This window comes from Xiphophorus maculatus, chromosome 12, assembly GCF_002775205.1.
Source record: "Xiphophorus maculatus strain JP 163 A chromosome 12, X_maculatus-5.0-male, whole genome shotgun sequence".
NCBI lineage: Eukaryota > Metazoa > Chordata > Actinopteri > Cyprinodontiformes > Poeciliidae > Xiphophorus > Xiphophorus maculatus.
Genome location: NC_036454.1, coordinates 26,542,322 through 26,558,218, shown reverse-complemented (window position 1 = coordinate 26,558,218; position 15,897 = coordinate 26,542,322). Strand labels below are relative to the sequence as shown.

At 44.0% G+C, this 15,897-nt stretch overlaps 2 protein-coding genes across 6 annotated transcripts; one reads left to right on the top strand and one right to left on the bottom strand.

Moving 5' to 3' along the window:
• The first annotated feature begins 2,310 nt into the window (after nt 1-2,310).
• LOC102216884 (T-box-containing protein TBX6L-like) lies at nt 2,311-4,976 on the top strand. The gene is made up of 8 exons (XM_023344093.1): nt 2,311-2,620; nt 2,699-2,801; nt 3,099-3,263; nt 3,351-3,497; nt 3,584-3,654; nt 3,735-3,823; nt 4,094-4,307; nt 4,389-4,976. Exons 1-8 carry the CDS (start codon nt 2,502-2,504, stop codon nt 4,810-4,812), a joined length of 1,332 nt encoding a protein of 443 aa, XP_023199861.1. The 5' UTR covers nt 2,311-2,501; the 3' UTR covers nt 4,813-4,976.
• A 3,542-nt stretch (nt 4,977-8,518) lies between these two features.
• klhl22 (kelch like family member 22) lies at nt 8,519-14,128 on the bottom strand. 5 transcript variants are annotated; one of them, XM_005815712.3, is made up of 8 exons: nt 14,042-14,128; nt 13,387-13,690; nt 12,701-12,866; nt 12,301-12,612; nt 11,781-12,190; nt 10,941-11,133; nt 9,691-9,924; nt 8,519-9,512 (listed from the first exon to the last, which is right to left on the bottom strand). In XM_005815712.3, exons 2-8 carry the CDS (start codon nt 13,626-13,628, stop codon nt 9,171-9,173), a joined length of 1,899 nt encoding a protein of 632 aa, XP_005815769.3. In that variant the 5' UTR covers nt 13,629-13,690; nt 14,042-14,128; the 3' UTR covers nt 8,519-9,170. The 5 variants fall into 5 exon arrangements, with proteins under 5 accessions (XP_005815769.3, XP_023200082.1, XP_023200084.1 ...); XM_023344314.1 differs by having other exon boundaries at nt 14,050-14,128; XM_023344316.1 differs by having other exon boundaries at nt 13,387-13,687; nt 14,042-14,117.
• Nucleotides 14,129-15,897: the final 1,769 nt, after the last annotated feature.

Below are 15,897 nucleotides of genomic sequence, written 5' to 3'. Positions count from 1 at the left end.
GTGGTTCTATTTTATGAAGAAGGCAGATGCGCTTGGTGTCTTCTTCTGAGTTTTTTGTCGCTCCCTTCAGTAGTTCTTGATGCAGCGCCACCACAGGTAAGGAGGGGAACATGTTTTTCAAAGGGTTTTGGTTTGTTTGACTCAGTGCAGTGTGAACTCGAGTTGCACCAGCTGAAAATGCAACGAATGTTGCAACTCTGATCCCCTGCCGAACCGAGTCTACCGGACTATCAGGTGTGGAAACACGCCTCCGTCTCAAGTCTGTCGCAACCTGCAGCAGTTTTTCTTCCAGGATTGCCCTACATTTAATTTCATTAAATATATTCTGCCCTTGTAGCCTGATCAGCTTCCCTCGCTCTGCTAATGAAAAGCGTCCCCACAGAATGATGCTCCCAGGTTTCACGTTCCTCATATGTAGCTAACTGCACGTGACTGCAAAATTTGTTGGAGTGCACAACTGATACTCAGCCGTCATTGTCTTCCTAACCTGAGTTATTTAGTGGTCTTCATTAAGTTCACCAACAAACCTTTCACCAACAAACCAGACCAGCTGAATTTATATTGAAATTGTTACTAAACTGATTTAACTTCTCTAGGCAATTGATTGAAAGAGCTTGATTCAGGGGAATCAGAAAAGAAGAGGGTTGAATACCAGAATTTTAGTTGTTGAATATTTTGAAAGAGGTGTATTCTTACACTTCAACATTAAGCACTACCTAGTGTTAAACTGTAACATAAAATCCTAATAAAATACACAAGTTTGTTGTGATTAGCACGACAAACGTTCCAGTATTTTTGCAAGCCATCTCTCCAACTGCATGTCTGCATATTGCTTTCAAGCATTTACTTAGTTATTCTTACAGTAACAGGGCCATAAGATGCAGGGCTGTAAAAAGCTGTGCTTACAAAGGCCATTGTATGCAACACAGACACGAGAACCCAAAGAGGAAACCTATACGGTTTGTGTTTCTTAGCCTGAGAGGAGATGAATTCAATCCACGCCACAGGAAACGAGAAAGGAGATTGTCATTTTTTTTCTCCACCCCCTTCTATGCTAACGCCTGAAATGTGTTGCAGTCAATTCGCCTGCAGTGAAGCGGTACGAAGGACTGCGACACCTGTGGATTTTACCTGGAAGTAAAAGGGTTTACTCTCCTAACCCTGCAGGAGCCCATCATTCATGCCTGACTTTGAGCTTGTGGTGCTAACTGGCTGCTAATTTCCCACCAATACACTGGGCTTTCTCCTCATGCAGAAACTGGCTTCTTCAAGGGGAAACCATCTTAATGGGATTATCTGTCAGAGGCATGGGCCTGTCTAGACCATCCAATACACAACAGCCAGCATCGTACCCCCAGTACTTCCCCGCGGTCCTAGCTGAGGATGCCCTCAGGTACGACTTACCTGCAGGAACAGTGCATGGTATCACCACACCATTATGGGTTCACACAGAGTTTCCCCACCCACTCTGTAATTTGGTAGAGAAAGGAGAGAGAAAAGAAGCGTAAAAGGGGATTGTTATGTAATGTGACGTTTTAGCCACTTTCACATCAGCACGTTCCCCATCTCACTACGTGCATTACGTTTGTGCTCCAGAAAGAAAAGATCTTTGTCTTTTTGAGGAAACACCAACACATTCCACTTGACAACCCTCTCCACTCCATTTCTCCTAATTGCATCAAATGACTCGCGCTGAGTCTTTACCATGTTACACAAACACACTAAGTGGCATCTCTGCGATCAGTTATGTACGTGTCAATGATATTTACGCCGGTTTCTGGAGCTGCCGCCAGAGCCCGGTCTGCAGCAGGAAAGTCCGTCCATATTTGTTTTAAAGTCTCTTAGCAGTTAATAAAGGTGCATTTCCTCCTTCCCCCTTCCTGTGGGGACGGTGTCAGGGCTCTGTTAAGTCTCTTTGATTTCCAGCACCCCTCCAATCACAGCGGGACCCTGACTCATCATTGTGTCACTTCAAAGCCTGGGAATGGCTCTCCTGGCTCCACCTACCAAAGGGTCCCCCTTAAAAGTCATGGTCACTCTCTCTGGCAGCATCCATCTGATGCGACAGGACGGAACTGTTTGGACTGACCTTAAGCTGCTGGATTTGTCTTCAACACATGGGACGGGGGCGGGGGTGGACGACGGGGGGCTACATTTTTGGATTTATCCAACATTTGGATTGCTCGTCATCCTTTCATGCATAGAAATCCCAAACTTCCCCTGTCTGGCCACTGAAACCGGAAAATGCAGTCCATCCGGGGTGAGTTCCCGACGCCTTTTTGCTATCCTAACCCTGCGGTACCGCAGGGTTAGGATCGGTTAGGATATTTACAATTCAATAAAAATTCACATTTTTATTGAATTGTAAAGCAGAATTGAACCTGTTCTCCTCGGTTCATCCCTGATCAAAGACTCAATACCTTTTGGTGTCAAATGTCTATAGTAAATCTTACTTTGCTGCAGAGCTGAAGTCCAACTTCAGCGGTCCACCTCCTGCCTCCATGGCCGCCGGCCCTGATGCCTATCTTCAGGGCAGCATCAGGATGACTCTGGAAGACCTTGAACTATGGAAGACATTCCATGAAATTGGAACGGAGATGATAATCACCAAACCGGGCAGGTCAGACGGGGCTTTTCACACAAAAATATTCAGAAAAAGTTTACTTTTCCTCATTTGTGTATCCTCTTGTGTTTTCAGGAGGATGTTCCCACACTGTAAAGTGAATTTATCTGGTCTTATTCAGTGTGCCAAGTACATCTTACTGGTTGACATGGTTCCAGAGGATGGCTTCAGGTATAAGGTAAAGCCTATAAATTATAACTGTGTTGTCTTGACTTGTAAAGATCCCTCTGTGGTTAGCAGATACCCCTTGTTTATCACTACCCCTCCCCTGACGTTGCACATCAAAGACCCCTATCTCTTCCTGTTTTTCTATCCCCTGCTGGGAGCTCACTGTACTACCCCCTGCCTCCATGGGTGGTATCCTCCAGCCGTCACTCTCGGAGCAATCGTGGGAAGTTAGGGAAGATGAAGTTGCTTCTGTAAATCACCTTTTCTCCGAGGCTGATTGACTTACGATCCGTCTCCTCCCCTGCAGTGGAATAAAGAGAAATGGGAGGTGGCAGGAAAAGCGGAGCCTCAGCCTCCCTGCAGGACCTACCTCCACCCAGACTCTCCGGCCCTAGGGAGCCACTGGATGAAGCAAAGCATCTCCTTCCTCAAGCTCAAGCTCACCAACAACACACTCGACCAGCATGGGCATGTGAGTATTAAATAATCAAGGGATTTTCCAATTGATGCTGAGTATAAAAAGATCTTTGGGCTCAATCTTACCCTGACTTGTCTGCAGATCATCTTGCACTCAATGCATCGTTACCACCCTCGTTTCCACGTTGTCCAAGCCGACGACCTGTTCAGCGTCCGCTGGAGTGTGTTCCAGACTTTCACCTTCCCAGAGACGTCCTTCACCGCAGTCACTGCCTACCAGAACACCAAGGTGAGTCCGTTTGGCTCCACAAAACCTTGATTGTCTTCTACTGAGGCCAGCGGATGTTGGTTTTAATTAAATTCTGTTTGGGGCAGATCACAAAGCTGAAGATCAATCACAACCCATTTGCAAAGGGTTTCAGAGATGAGGGCACTAATAAAAAAAGGTGGGTCTCAATTCTGTTGAACATAGCTTGAGAAATCCTGCTTGTGAAATTGATCTAAAAAAGCTGATGCTTCTCTTTAGGCGTGCAAACAAAAACCCTGCATGCCTAGAAAAAAGGGCCAAGTTACCAGGCGTGTTGAACGAGGACTCCAAGGACAGCAGTTCACCAGGTACAGCTTCAGTCTTCCTTGTGTTCATAAATTTCCTTCCAGTCTTGTAATTTTTTTAAAGGTTTTATTGGCTCCAGTGGCCTTTATTTGATAGTGAATTGACAGGAGAGTGGATAATGAGAGAAGGGGGACATGCAGCAAAGGTCACCAGGCCAGGAATCGAACCTGCGACAGCACTAAGGCCTCCATATATGGGTTGTGCTTAACCCCTGCACCACAACAGCACCCCTTGCAATTTTTTAAGTCATCCATTGCTTTGCGCCTTTTCAGGGTTCTGCCAGTCATCATATGATGGTTACGATGGAGAAGAGGGGCGCCTGGCCAAAAGGAAAGACGAGGATGCTGTAAAGGAAGAGCGGTACTCCCCCTGGGGCGCCGAGAGGCAGCAGGGTGTGAGGACCGACTCTCCCGCTGGGGCGGACACAAGAGAAATCTACAACACAGAGCAGCTAGTTCCCGCTCCTGCATCCTACCAGCCGTACAGGTGAATACCGCTGACTTGACACGTCAAATAGTAAAACTCTGTCTCGCTGAACCGGACATTCACTGCCATTATACTCTCCAGGGCCCATGAGTACGGAAAGTCTCCGTCCCCCTCCTCCAGCGTCGGCAGCAGCATCACAGGCTCTGGACGGAGCAGCTTCGAGTCCAGAGTTCCCGACATTGCCACTGACCCCGATCACGACTCCTCCAAGCCTGGCCCTTCCCACTGCGGACCCCAGCCCCTGCCGGGCCCCCAGGACTACAGTGGAGTGCTGAACATGACCATGGCCCAGGCCGGCAAGCCGGGGGTCATCGGCCACCACATTTACAGCCCCTACAGCACGGAACAGCCGCTGGGCCAGTGGAGCGGGCCGGGACCTGCACAGTATCCCCCTCCTCACCCTCTGACCGCCGACTACACCACGCAAGCGGTGCACCACGGCTATCACCATGGCAACGTGGGCGAATGGAGCCAATATCCGCTGTTCTCTTACTCCTGCTGGTGAGCAGGCTCTTCAGTGTCAAATGACTGAGAGCTTATTAAATCTGACGGCTGATGAGGCGCACAGACCTGACAATGCATGCCCCAAACCACGCTGAAGGCCTGACACTCGCGACAAGAGGAAGGTTCTGAAAGGAGAAGAAATGTGGCCCAGCGGGCCTCAACTTTCAGGAGACACTGAATCTCTCCAAACCTTGGAGCCCTGCAGGGTGACCGTCCTGTCTATTTATTTCGTATTTTGTCTCATCTACAGCGTAAATATTATTTTTGTACAGAAAAAGTAGAATTAAATCTAAGTGTGCAAATTATGCGTGTCCATGTCTTGTAATGTGAAGTGAAAATAAAAAAAATTTACGCAATATTATTTGTTTGTTGCCTTGCGTTCTCATACGTTCCCAGCACAGACACCACTGACCGGCGCTGCCTTGCAGGGATGGAACGTTTACATTTCACATCAACTCAAGATCGAGCTCATTCCGACGTACGAAATTGTTCAACTTCACATCAAAAGGTTTAGATACATTTGCAGCGATTTTACTTTTAAGGCAGACGTGGCTGGAAGAGACAGTGGGAGCTCAGATTCTCTAATTTGTGCACAGGCTTCAGTGAATTATTGATCAAAGTTTTGGATATTCTGTCTGTGGATGCTAGGGCTTTGATCCAGTGAAGTTCTGCCTGCAGAAAGTTTGCTGAAAACACCCAGCCGCTGGTGCCGCTTGTTTGTGTTTCCACTAATGGGGGGGCTGCTCTGTCTTTTCGGACGAGCCCAGCATGCATTAAAGTGACTCCGGCTCACCTGCTGAGGTTTACCCACTGCCACATAAAGCACTGCACGACCCTCGTTCTCCATGTCAATGAGCCTTAAAAAGCATGAAAATGGGAGCTGTTGGCTCCTTTTCACTGCTAAACACAAGCAAGGCCTCTCACCTTCAGCCTGAGTGAATATGAGTTGCTAATGACTGCTGTAAAATACAGCAGGGGAGAGTGGGGGTGGGGAGCAATTTAGTGTAATGTGGGTTTTGCACAGCGCTATTCATTACTGTAGGTCCGAGCTTCCTCCTCTACTCCCTTCAGGCGGGCTAAACCAAAGAATTTTAACAATGAAGTTTGAATTTCAAATTTAGATTACATTCCCACGCGTCAGTGAAGATCCTTCTACGTTGAAAATGTGAGATATTAATAATAATCCCAGTATGTTCTTGCTATTATTTAATAACATACTTTGCTTATGCAAATAATCTCTATTTAAAGGGGCAGTATTATGTGAAATCAGCTTTTGTTTTAGCTCTGCATCATGTTGTAATGTTATGCCCTCATCAAAAACATACCTGGAAAGTTGCCTTGACGCTTTCATGCACGCTTGAGAAATCCTTTAATCTCCCGTGGCAACCACTCAGTGCTCCCGTTTGGTGGATGTTTAAACATGTTGATGTGAAGCTTTGAGGAGCAGGAACTCCTTAAAGTGACAGAAGCCCAATTTCAAGACTTCTCGAATTGAAAAGTAAAACTTCTCTTAAGTCATGTTTGATATATATACAGCATTTTTATAACCGAAGGTGACAAGGGAATAATTACTTGATTGTGATATAAAATGATACTATGTGACTAGAAGACACATAACACTGCCCCTTTAAAAAAAAAAGTGACCCAATATACAGTATGTCCAACTATTTCACATTCCAGAGTGAAGAGCAGAAAAATATAAACAGAGTGAAGTCAGAGAACAGGAAACAGTGGAGCTCAGTGTAAATGCTATTTAAAGCAGAACAACCGCTAACCAGACCTATTTTATTGGGAGTTATGTGATAGACCAACACAAAATAATGCTTAAATGTGAAATGGAAAGGAAATGAAACGTGGTTTTTAAGAGTTTTTACAAATAAATATCTGAAATCAATACTTTGTAGAACTAAATTTTGTCTTCTGGGTCAAGCCTCTATCAGGTTTGCAGACATATAAACCAAGGTTTTTGTCTGTTTTATCTTGCTACAGATTCTCAACTGAATTTAGGTCCGGACTTTACCTAGGTCATTCTAACAAATGTGAACTAAACTAAGCCCTATAGTTCTGGGATTAGAGTCGCCGCCAAACTGAACTGGGAGCCCTTGGCTCAGTCTGAAATGTGTTGCACTGCCCCTGCTGCAGAAGTGCATTCCCTGAGCATGATGCTGCCACCACTGCATGGCTTATATATATCCAACATAGGTTTTAAGTGTACAACGAATAATTGGCACAATGACATTTTATCCCATCTGAGCTTGGAATCCATGCAAAAAAATGCAGAAAAGTTACAGGGATGTTGGTAAGTTTTTTGTAATATTGTGATTTTACTACTGAACTTAAGGCAAAATCTAGTGAAATTAATTTAGAAAGCTGCAGACAACCCTGAGTAGGATTGCAAATTATGAATGTAAAAGCAAAATACAAAACCTTTCAGCATCAAATGATTACTTTTTCCCTCCTGGATTTAAATAGGATCTAGAATCAGCAGTTTTACATCCCATCGTTCTGCTGTGTGGATCATGCACAGCTGCCGCGATGCTTTAAGCAAATCACTGCGACTGATGCCAGTGAAGTTTTTTCATTTTCAAAGAAAGGCGTTTTATGGCTCCTGTTCACGCAGGGAAGCTACCATGTCGATCGGCGGATTCCCTGGAGGAAAATGAACGTTCCTTTGTTCCTCAATCAATTTCCATTGACCTTCTCCACTCCGCCGCAGCAGGGGGGGAAGCAAGAGTAAATTCCCTTGGCCCGCAAACACCCTCCTCAACTCCACTGGGTTCAATCTGCATAGCTCTACATCAACGCCTAATGCGGCCCTTTTAATTGCTCTGCAAAGAGCACCGGATCGACCCGCACTAAGATGTTCGTAAAGACCGCTGACGTGGCTAAGTGCTGGACATGTGTCTTAAGTATCCCCCAGGTGGTGCTACAACTTTGGACGAAAACAAAAACAAAACGGACAAGCACATAAACACAGCGGACCGTTGATCCTGGATGTCCAGTGCTGGTGTCAGCAGATCCTAGCAGACAACTTGCTGGAGGCTGGCACAAAAGTGTGAAAACAGAGGGAGGGACAGAGGTAAGAGGCAGGGGGTAGGAAGAGGGGGGGACAACAGATGTAGATGAAACAGCCCTGAAAAGGAAAGCGGCAGTCAGTCGGCCTTCATAAAGCCAAATGGAAAGGAACTGGTGGAGACTGGGTGGTACCAAAAAGCTCGAGCTAACAGGAGGGGAAGTTCCGACGAGGACGACCAAATCCTCGTGTGGAGATCTGGCAGCAGAGAAAAACGAGGCGCAGACGTCGTAACAGACATGCAACGCAAGCATAAACCTGAGAAACGGTCAAATTTGGGCCTATCACAATAAATCAGTAAATAGAACGAGATCAATAACTTCAATTTGCACGATTTATTGTCGTTCTCTGTTTCCCCCTCTTTTCTTACCATCAAAATCTGGATGTAAAACGTCTTCAGTCGGGTGCTTCTGTCTCAACTAGCCGCTTCTTTGGAAGGACAATTTTGTTTACAGAGATTTCATAATTCATCTATTTGTTTCTTTTGTTTTTTTTTATTTATTTATTTTCCATTTTTAAAATGTCTCCCAGTTCCAGAGTTAAATGTTCATTAGCAGTGAAAGTTTATAATCCTTGAGAATGTGTTTTTGCATTTAGCCATTACAATTATATTACTGGAAAATGGCCTCAAAACAACAATATTATCGTTTATTGCAATAACTTCTGGGATATAACTTTGTAGTGTGACAGGCTTTGTCAAATTTATGGAAAACGTTAGGCTTGTTCATAGCCTATTCATAGAAATATCTTTAAAAGTGATAACTGCTTATGCTCAATCGGCGCTGCAGCTAATGTAAAAAGAAGGAATATGCGTTCCAGTGAGGCTTCTTTATCTTTTAAAAATAGCCATTATGCAGATTAACCTTTTATTAAAGCCTCATTTCTGTATTAAACATGTTTTTTATTTTTCTGGTGTAACATTCCAATCATAAATGTTATGTTTTTATAAGCAGCAATTAGAGAATCATCATAATTAGCAGAAATTAAATGCTGAAAACACCAGTCTGTGTTTAATTAATCCTATAGATACATAAAAAAAAAAAAAGAAATAAAGATAAAACAAAGGCAGGAGCCACAGCCAGTTGGGATGAATGATTCAGGTGGTTAGGATATCTGGGTATTGTGTAGTACCATGAGTTTCAAAAAGTAACAAAAAAGTGTGCAAAGGTGCTTATGAAGCTCAACCAGAGGCACAAAAAGTCATCAGTGCACCGACCCCTCAATGTGCTGACGTCCTCTTTCCTGTTCCGAGTCAGAAAAACGTAAGGACGGCAGGTGAGTTTGGTTCAGTCCTCGCTGGATTCTTCCGAGTTGTCTATGTCAGGGTCATCCGACGAAGCCTTGGTGTACTGGTCCCAGCTGCGGGCCTGAGCGATCACGGCGGGCGGCATGAGTGCGACGCACGCGGCGAGGCCGGAGACGCGCTTGCTAAGTTTGGTCTCGTTCTCCCACTCCCCTTTGTCTGTGTTGTAGATGTGAACGTACTTCATCCTGTTGCCTTTGTCGTGGGAGCGCCCGCCCAGGACGTAGATGCGGCCGTCCAGCACGGCTACGCCGGGTTCTCCGTGTCCGGATGGGAGGGGGGTTAATAAAGACCAAGAGTTTGGTGTTGGGTCAAAGCAAGCCAACTAGAAAAAAATAAATAAAAATCAAACAGGAAGCAACTGATGAGTTTTTATTCATACAAGTGCTTAAACTGTAAGAATCAGTGATTTGAACCCGACGTTTCATCAGTTTAATGGTCAAATAGAATAACAAAAATAAAAAAAACACCAAGGAAACCATCTCTGATGACTCATGACGTACCTGCAGGACGTCACGCCGATATCCACGATGATCATTACTACCTCCGATGACATACACGCGCCCGTTCGCGGCAGCCATGCCGTGCCACGCCCGCTCCACCGGCCCCTCAGCGCATGCCGTCCAGTCGTCAGTGGAAGGGTCGTAGCAGTAAGTCTCTCTGAGGTACGCCATTCCTCTACGGCCACATGCTACATAAATCCTGCCATCCAGCACCGCTCCAGCATGAGCGTACACCTGGAGGGAGGGATGGATTTAAGGGGGGGAAAAAGTCAGGAAAGGGGGAAGAGAGCATTTATAGCATGTAGGCATATAGCACCACCATGTGGGGAATAGCGGCAGTGCATGCTTTCATCCAGATGCGTTGGCGTGCAAGAATATTCACACTCATTGGGAGGTTTGAACAATTTCTAATGCTCCAAAAATGTTTCTTATTGGGACCTTATGAAAGACAGATTATTAGGGCCAGACTAAGACAAAAAAATGAATTAGGAGAAATAAGTTATAATATTCAAGAAAAAAGTCATAATATTGCAAAAAAAAATCAAACTTATGAGAATAATGTCAATGTTACGAGAGTAAAGTCCTAATATTTTGAGAATAAATTTGTAATTGGTAATAATACAAGAATTGAGTCAAAATGTTACCAGAATAAAGTCATAATAATACCAAACTAAAGTTGTACAACAAGGTCATAATATAAGTATAAAGTTGTGATAGTATGAGAAAAAAAACGTTGTAATGATAAAAGAATAAAGTCATAACATGGCTAGTCGTAATATTAGTAGAATGAAATAGAAATTCTATAACTCCTACACGAAAATAATAAAAAAATAAAATAGATACCATGAAAGCTGTGCTCTCATTGAAGCAACTGTTTTCTAGTAATTTTCCAACTTTCTTCTGGTATTTTAGTGTCTTTATTCTGCTAATATTATGACTTGGCATATTTTTACTTTACTCTCTTAGTCTGGCCCTAATTTTCTGTTGTACTTACGTGACAAAGAAATACAAACTAGATATGCACTAGTTTGAAGTGAAAAAACAACCCAACTGGTGCTCACCAATGCACCCATATTCATACACTGACCAGTAGGCAACTCTGGGTTAAGTGCCCTGCCCAGGGGCACATTATCTGTTATATATGACCTGTACTTTGCATTGCTCCGTCACATAAACGCCTAATAAACACACTAAAATCTCTGGCTATACATGAAAATAATGTTGTAAGGTGCTGTGCTGTAAACTCTTACTTCTTTCTTCATTGGAGAGACAAACTCCCACGTGTTTGTGACCGGGTCGTAGCGCTCCACCCAGTCCAGCTCACTCTTGTAGTCCCGCCCGCCGATTGCGTAAATATGGCCGCCCACCACACAAACGCAGTGGTCGGCATGCTGCATCTGCAGAGGCTGGATGGAGCACCAGCTGTTGTAACGAGGGTCATATCTGAAAGAAGAAATGTTTCACAGGAGGGAATAAAGCAGGTTTGACCTGCAGGAAAATAAAAGCCAATCTGGGATCAAATCACCTAAGCCAGGCTTTCTGCACATTTCACAAACTCAAATTTAAGATCTTTTAATACTTAAATCTAAAACTTAATAATAAAAAAGATTGTTTTTCAAGACCATTATGAATTGTGTTTAAGACTTGTATCGCCACAGAAATGTACCAACTTAGTCCAGCTAACTAGCAATAAGTTTGCATTTACCCAAAGCAGATGCAAAAATGCTACCTAGCGAGCTATCAAGGCTATATTAGCAGCTAGTTACCGCTAGCCGCAAGTGTTCTGAGTCACAGAACGCAATGAAGACGTCAGAGTGAAACTCACACTTTTGCCTGACAGAAATGTCCCACAAGAAAAAAAAAATAATACATAGAATATACAAGATTAAATAACCCTGTCAAGACAAAATTTAAAACCTGTTTAACATATTAAAGACTTAAGGCCTTAAGTATAGAAACATGAATTTATGACTTTTTAAGGACATGCAAACACCTTGTAACCTTCATCAGCAGGTGAGACAGCTGGGTAGCAAAGATTGTTTTCTGCTAATAAATAACATGCATTTGTGATTCAACAAGTCCTCTCTCACCTCCAGCAACGACTGTCCGCACAAAAGCCACTGTTGTTCCTATCTCCTCCAATAAGATAAACAAAGTTGTTGAGCACAGCGATGCCCTGGTTGGACATTCGGGGAGCGTGAGCCGCTTTGAGAGTTCTCCACTCACTCCAGCTCGGGTGGAACACCTGGAACACGTGATCCATGTCCGCAGAGACCCTGGAGCTGAACATCCCGCCAAAGCCGAGGATGCAGTGGAAGGTGGAGCGCGGCTGAGTGAGGGGGCTCTGCAGGGCGGGCTGCAACAACTCCTGCTCGTGGTATCTTAGCGCCGCCGCAACGGAGTCCTTTAGCGGACACGGGTTCAGTCTGCCGTGGAGTCTCTGCAACACTTGTTTCTCGATTAGGCTGAAACGGACAGCGTCAAGCATCCTGAGGTTGCCCTTTGAGTTTTAAAAAAAAGGGGCAAAAGAAGTTAATTTCGACGCAGACGAAGATGTGAAGGTGACAAAAGGTGTGTGTAGAATCAAAGCGCACACACTTTTCGACTGACCTGCAAGTACACCTGGTCAGTTTCCACTTCCTCAGGGCTGTAGTGATAGTGAAGCGCGGCCTCGTACACCTCGCTCTCGCTGGCCACCTGAAGTGCGTCGCTGCTCAGCACCCTGAAGACGTCCTCCTCGGGAAGCTGCCGGTACACGTCCGTCCGAGACAAGGACTGGATGTTCCTGAGGATGTAGGAGTGGACCTTGGCTTTGAGATGCTCCAGTCCGTAGACGTCGGCCAAGTGGAGAACCTCCAAAATGTTGCTGTCGTCTAGCCAGGAGAACAGGAAGTCACAGCAGAAGCTGATGACATTTTCGAGCTGTAAAAAAACAACAACAAAAAAGCAGAAACATTTTAGTGAAACAGAACAAAAGGAAACGATTACTGACCAACTGGACCCAACATACCTGAAAAAGCGACGCGGCCATCAGGATTTCCTGAATGTTCTCTAGGTCTAACTCGATCTCGGAAGTGTAGATGTAGTCAAGAATCTTTTCCATGGCCGTGTAGGATATTCCGTGAATGGGAATCTCGTTCTGCTGCATTTCCCGGAGGCCTCCAGCAAACATGCACCTAGTGGAGAAAGATTGGTTCAATCCAGGAAGCACTTAGGTACAGTGGTATAGCGCTTCACTGATTTGTAAAATGTCTGGGGTTTTTTTTAGCATCAGGCCAGTCAGTCACAGTGCCTGATAAGCCAGTGGTTCCCTATGGATTACAATAAACCCCCCACACCTCCTAGGAGGAATGCAGCACACTTTGGGAACCACTATCTTAAGGTGATTGTTCAAACAGGACTCTGCACCAAGTCATTGTGTCTAGGCTGCAGACTTTTGCAACATCTGATCGGTTTGCATCATGCATTTTTTAAAAACTATGTTGCAGAGCAAACAGAAGAAGAAATCATTCCAATTTTATAGTAAACTGTACAAAAGTTTTTACAAACCTATCTTTTACAAAATAGGTTCACTGAAAGTACCTGGAAGAGTTTTGTTTTTTTCAGGAAAGTACCTAAAGTGTTTTCGCGTGAGACTCATAACAAAACTCAAAATGAAACCAAAAGTAAGGCTGCAGCCAAAGCCGTGGGTTGTACCTGAAATAATCACAAGAGGCAGCCAGCAGAACACGGTGGGCTTGGATGGGACGACCCTCTACCAGGAGAACAACATCGAACAGGGTTCCGCTCTGCCTGAGGGTGTCCAGACCGCCCATCAAGCTGTGGAAGTGGCTCCAACACTTGAACGACTGTCGGTCCGAAAAGCGAGCCTGTTTCACCGAACCGACCAGCGCCGGTCCGTTCTCAGCCATGATAAACCGGTGACCTTCGGGTTTCATCCCTTTCACCTGCCTGGCAGCACCACCATCATCCGGTGTTTTCTCCAGCGAGACGCCGCCTGCTAACAAACAGGAAGAAGAGACGCAGCTAGCGACAAACCAGCTGATTTAAAAAAAAAAAAAAAAAAAAAAGTCCTTTCACATTTATAGAAAGTCGCACACGGTTATCCCCCATTTCAGACGCAGAGTTGTAAAAACACGAAAGTATAACACATACATACCTCCCTCCGTTAAAATGTTAGCTGTTTCCCCGCTGCTAAGCTAGTAGTTAAGTGTTATACAAGCTAAAAACAGGTTAGCCTGCTATGTTTTAACAAGAAGCCTTCACAACCTTAACGGGGTCAATACGCAGAAATGTTGCCGTGTCCTTAAACATAAAACCGCTGTGAAATGACTTCTGGGACAGAAAATACCTGCTTACAACGCAAGACGCAGAGTTCCTCAATTTCTTTTTAACAGGTCAAAACAAGCGTGTTTACTTTTAGTCTTAGGGCGAAAGCTCAAACACTATTGGTCCTTAGTCTTTCCTCATCCCGCCCACTTTCTATGGACGAGCCAATCACGTCGCAATGACTTCTGACTTCTTATCCCATTTCCCCAAAGCAATGTTTACTATCAAATGTTGCTGCACTGCTTTTAGCCACCTTAGCAGTTTTTATTTTAAAACACATTTTCTAAATTGAAAACATAGCGCCAAAAATGATTACAAAGAAAATAAAACGGAAGAGATGTTGATCAAGATTTTTGCACTACATTTTTCTATCACAGTCATCCAAAGAGTTGCTGTTGAAAGTGTCTGGTCTTTATTGAAAATTGAGCAAGAAGTTGTCTTTGTTGCTAAGATTTTGTGGATCTATTAATAGGATGTTGGCACACTTATTGTTTGTCTTTAACATTTGCGCGACTAAACGCAGGCGTGTTATTTGATCAATTCTAGCTGCTGAACACAAGAGGGAGCTGTCAGATGCAAAACTGTTTTCATGGCACCCTACAGCAGCCACCCATTAAAACCACCAACAGCAAAAGCTGAGCATAAAATCTCGTCGACTTCCCTTGTTCTTCCTGCAGTTAATGCAGGAACATTATTCAGTCCAAAAAACAAGCAGATTATACACAATGCATAATAAATTAAGGCCGCAAAATTAGCTTTTATTCAAAAAATATATACCGAATTGTTAATTTGCAAAGATACCTTTTTTAAAAATCATTCATATTCATTACATCATAGTATCTGTGAGTCTGAACACACCGTCAGCGTGAGTATGAACGATTACTGTGTGGAGTGCTTTGGAATCTAGCCCATTTTTACTGATGGAGAATTTGAAATATAAAGTCCTTTTAGAATGTTATCCACCTAAACTGGCAGACAGTGCATGGAGGGCATTAGTCACTGAAGCAGCCAAAAGATCTTGCTGTAACTCTGGAGGAGCTGCAGATATTCACAGCTCAGGTCAGAGAATCTGTTGGCAAGTTAACTATCTACCATTTATACCCAAGTGACCATTGTGCAAAGAAAACCAAATGAAATTTGGCATCAGATTGAAACTGGACTTTTTTTAGACGAATATGCAGAACACTGAGGTGAGTTTAAAAAAAAAAAGAAAATAAAAAGGTAAGTGGAATGTGGTGGTAGCAGCATCATGCTATGAGAATGGCAACTATTTCAGGGTCTACTGTAAATCTGGTGGAGACATTTTCTACAAAGTATCCTCGGTTGTAATTGCAGTGAAGTGTGATTCTACAATTTATTGGCTCAGTGGGAAGAAAATAGATGCAAACCGCACTTTTAATATTCATAAAACTTGGGTATGGTGTGGTTCAGTGGGTAGTACGCACACACAATGTCCAGAGGCTGTAGTCCTCAATGCAGCTGGCCTGGGTTCGATTCCCGGTCTCAGGTCACTTCCTCCCTTCTCTCTCCTGCCAGTAAAGACTTAAATATTTATCCTTTTCCTTCTAATTTATAATTACACACTACTTGTGTTGGTCAATCACATAAAAACTCAAGGAACTACATTGAAGTTTGTGGTTCTAAAGTGACAATGTGTGAAAGTTCAAAAAGTGTGAATGCTTCTGCAAACTCACTGTAATTTTTTTCCCCATCTGTTGTTTTCCACATCAATAACAGCAGCTTGGTAGATTTTCTGAGGCAGCTTTGGTCATTATGGCTTTTTTACACACACACAAGCACGCCCACACACACACACACACACACACACACACACACACACACACACACACACACACACACACACACACACACACACAC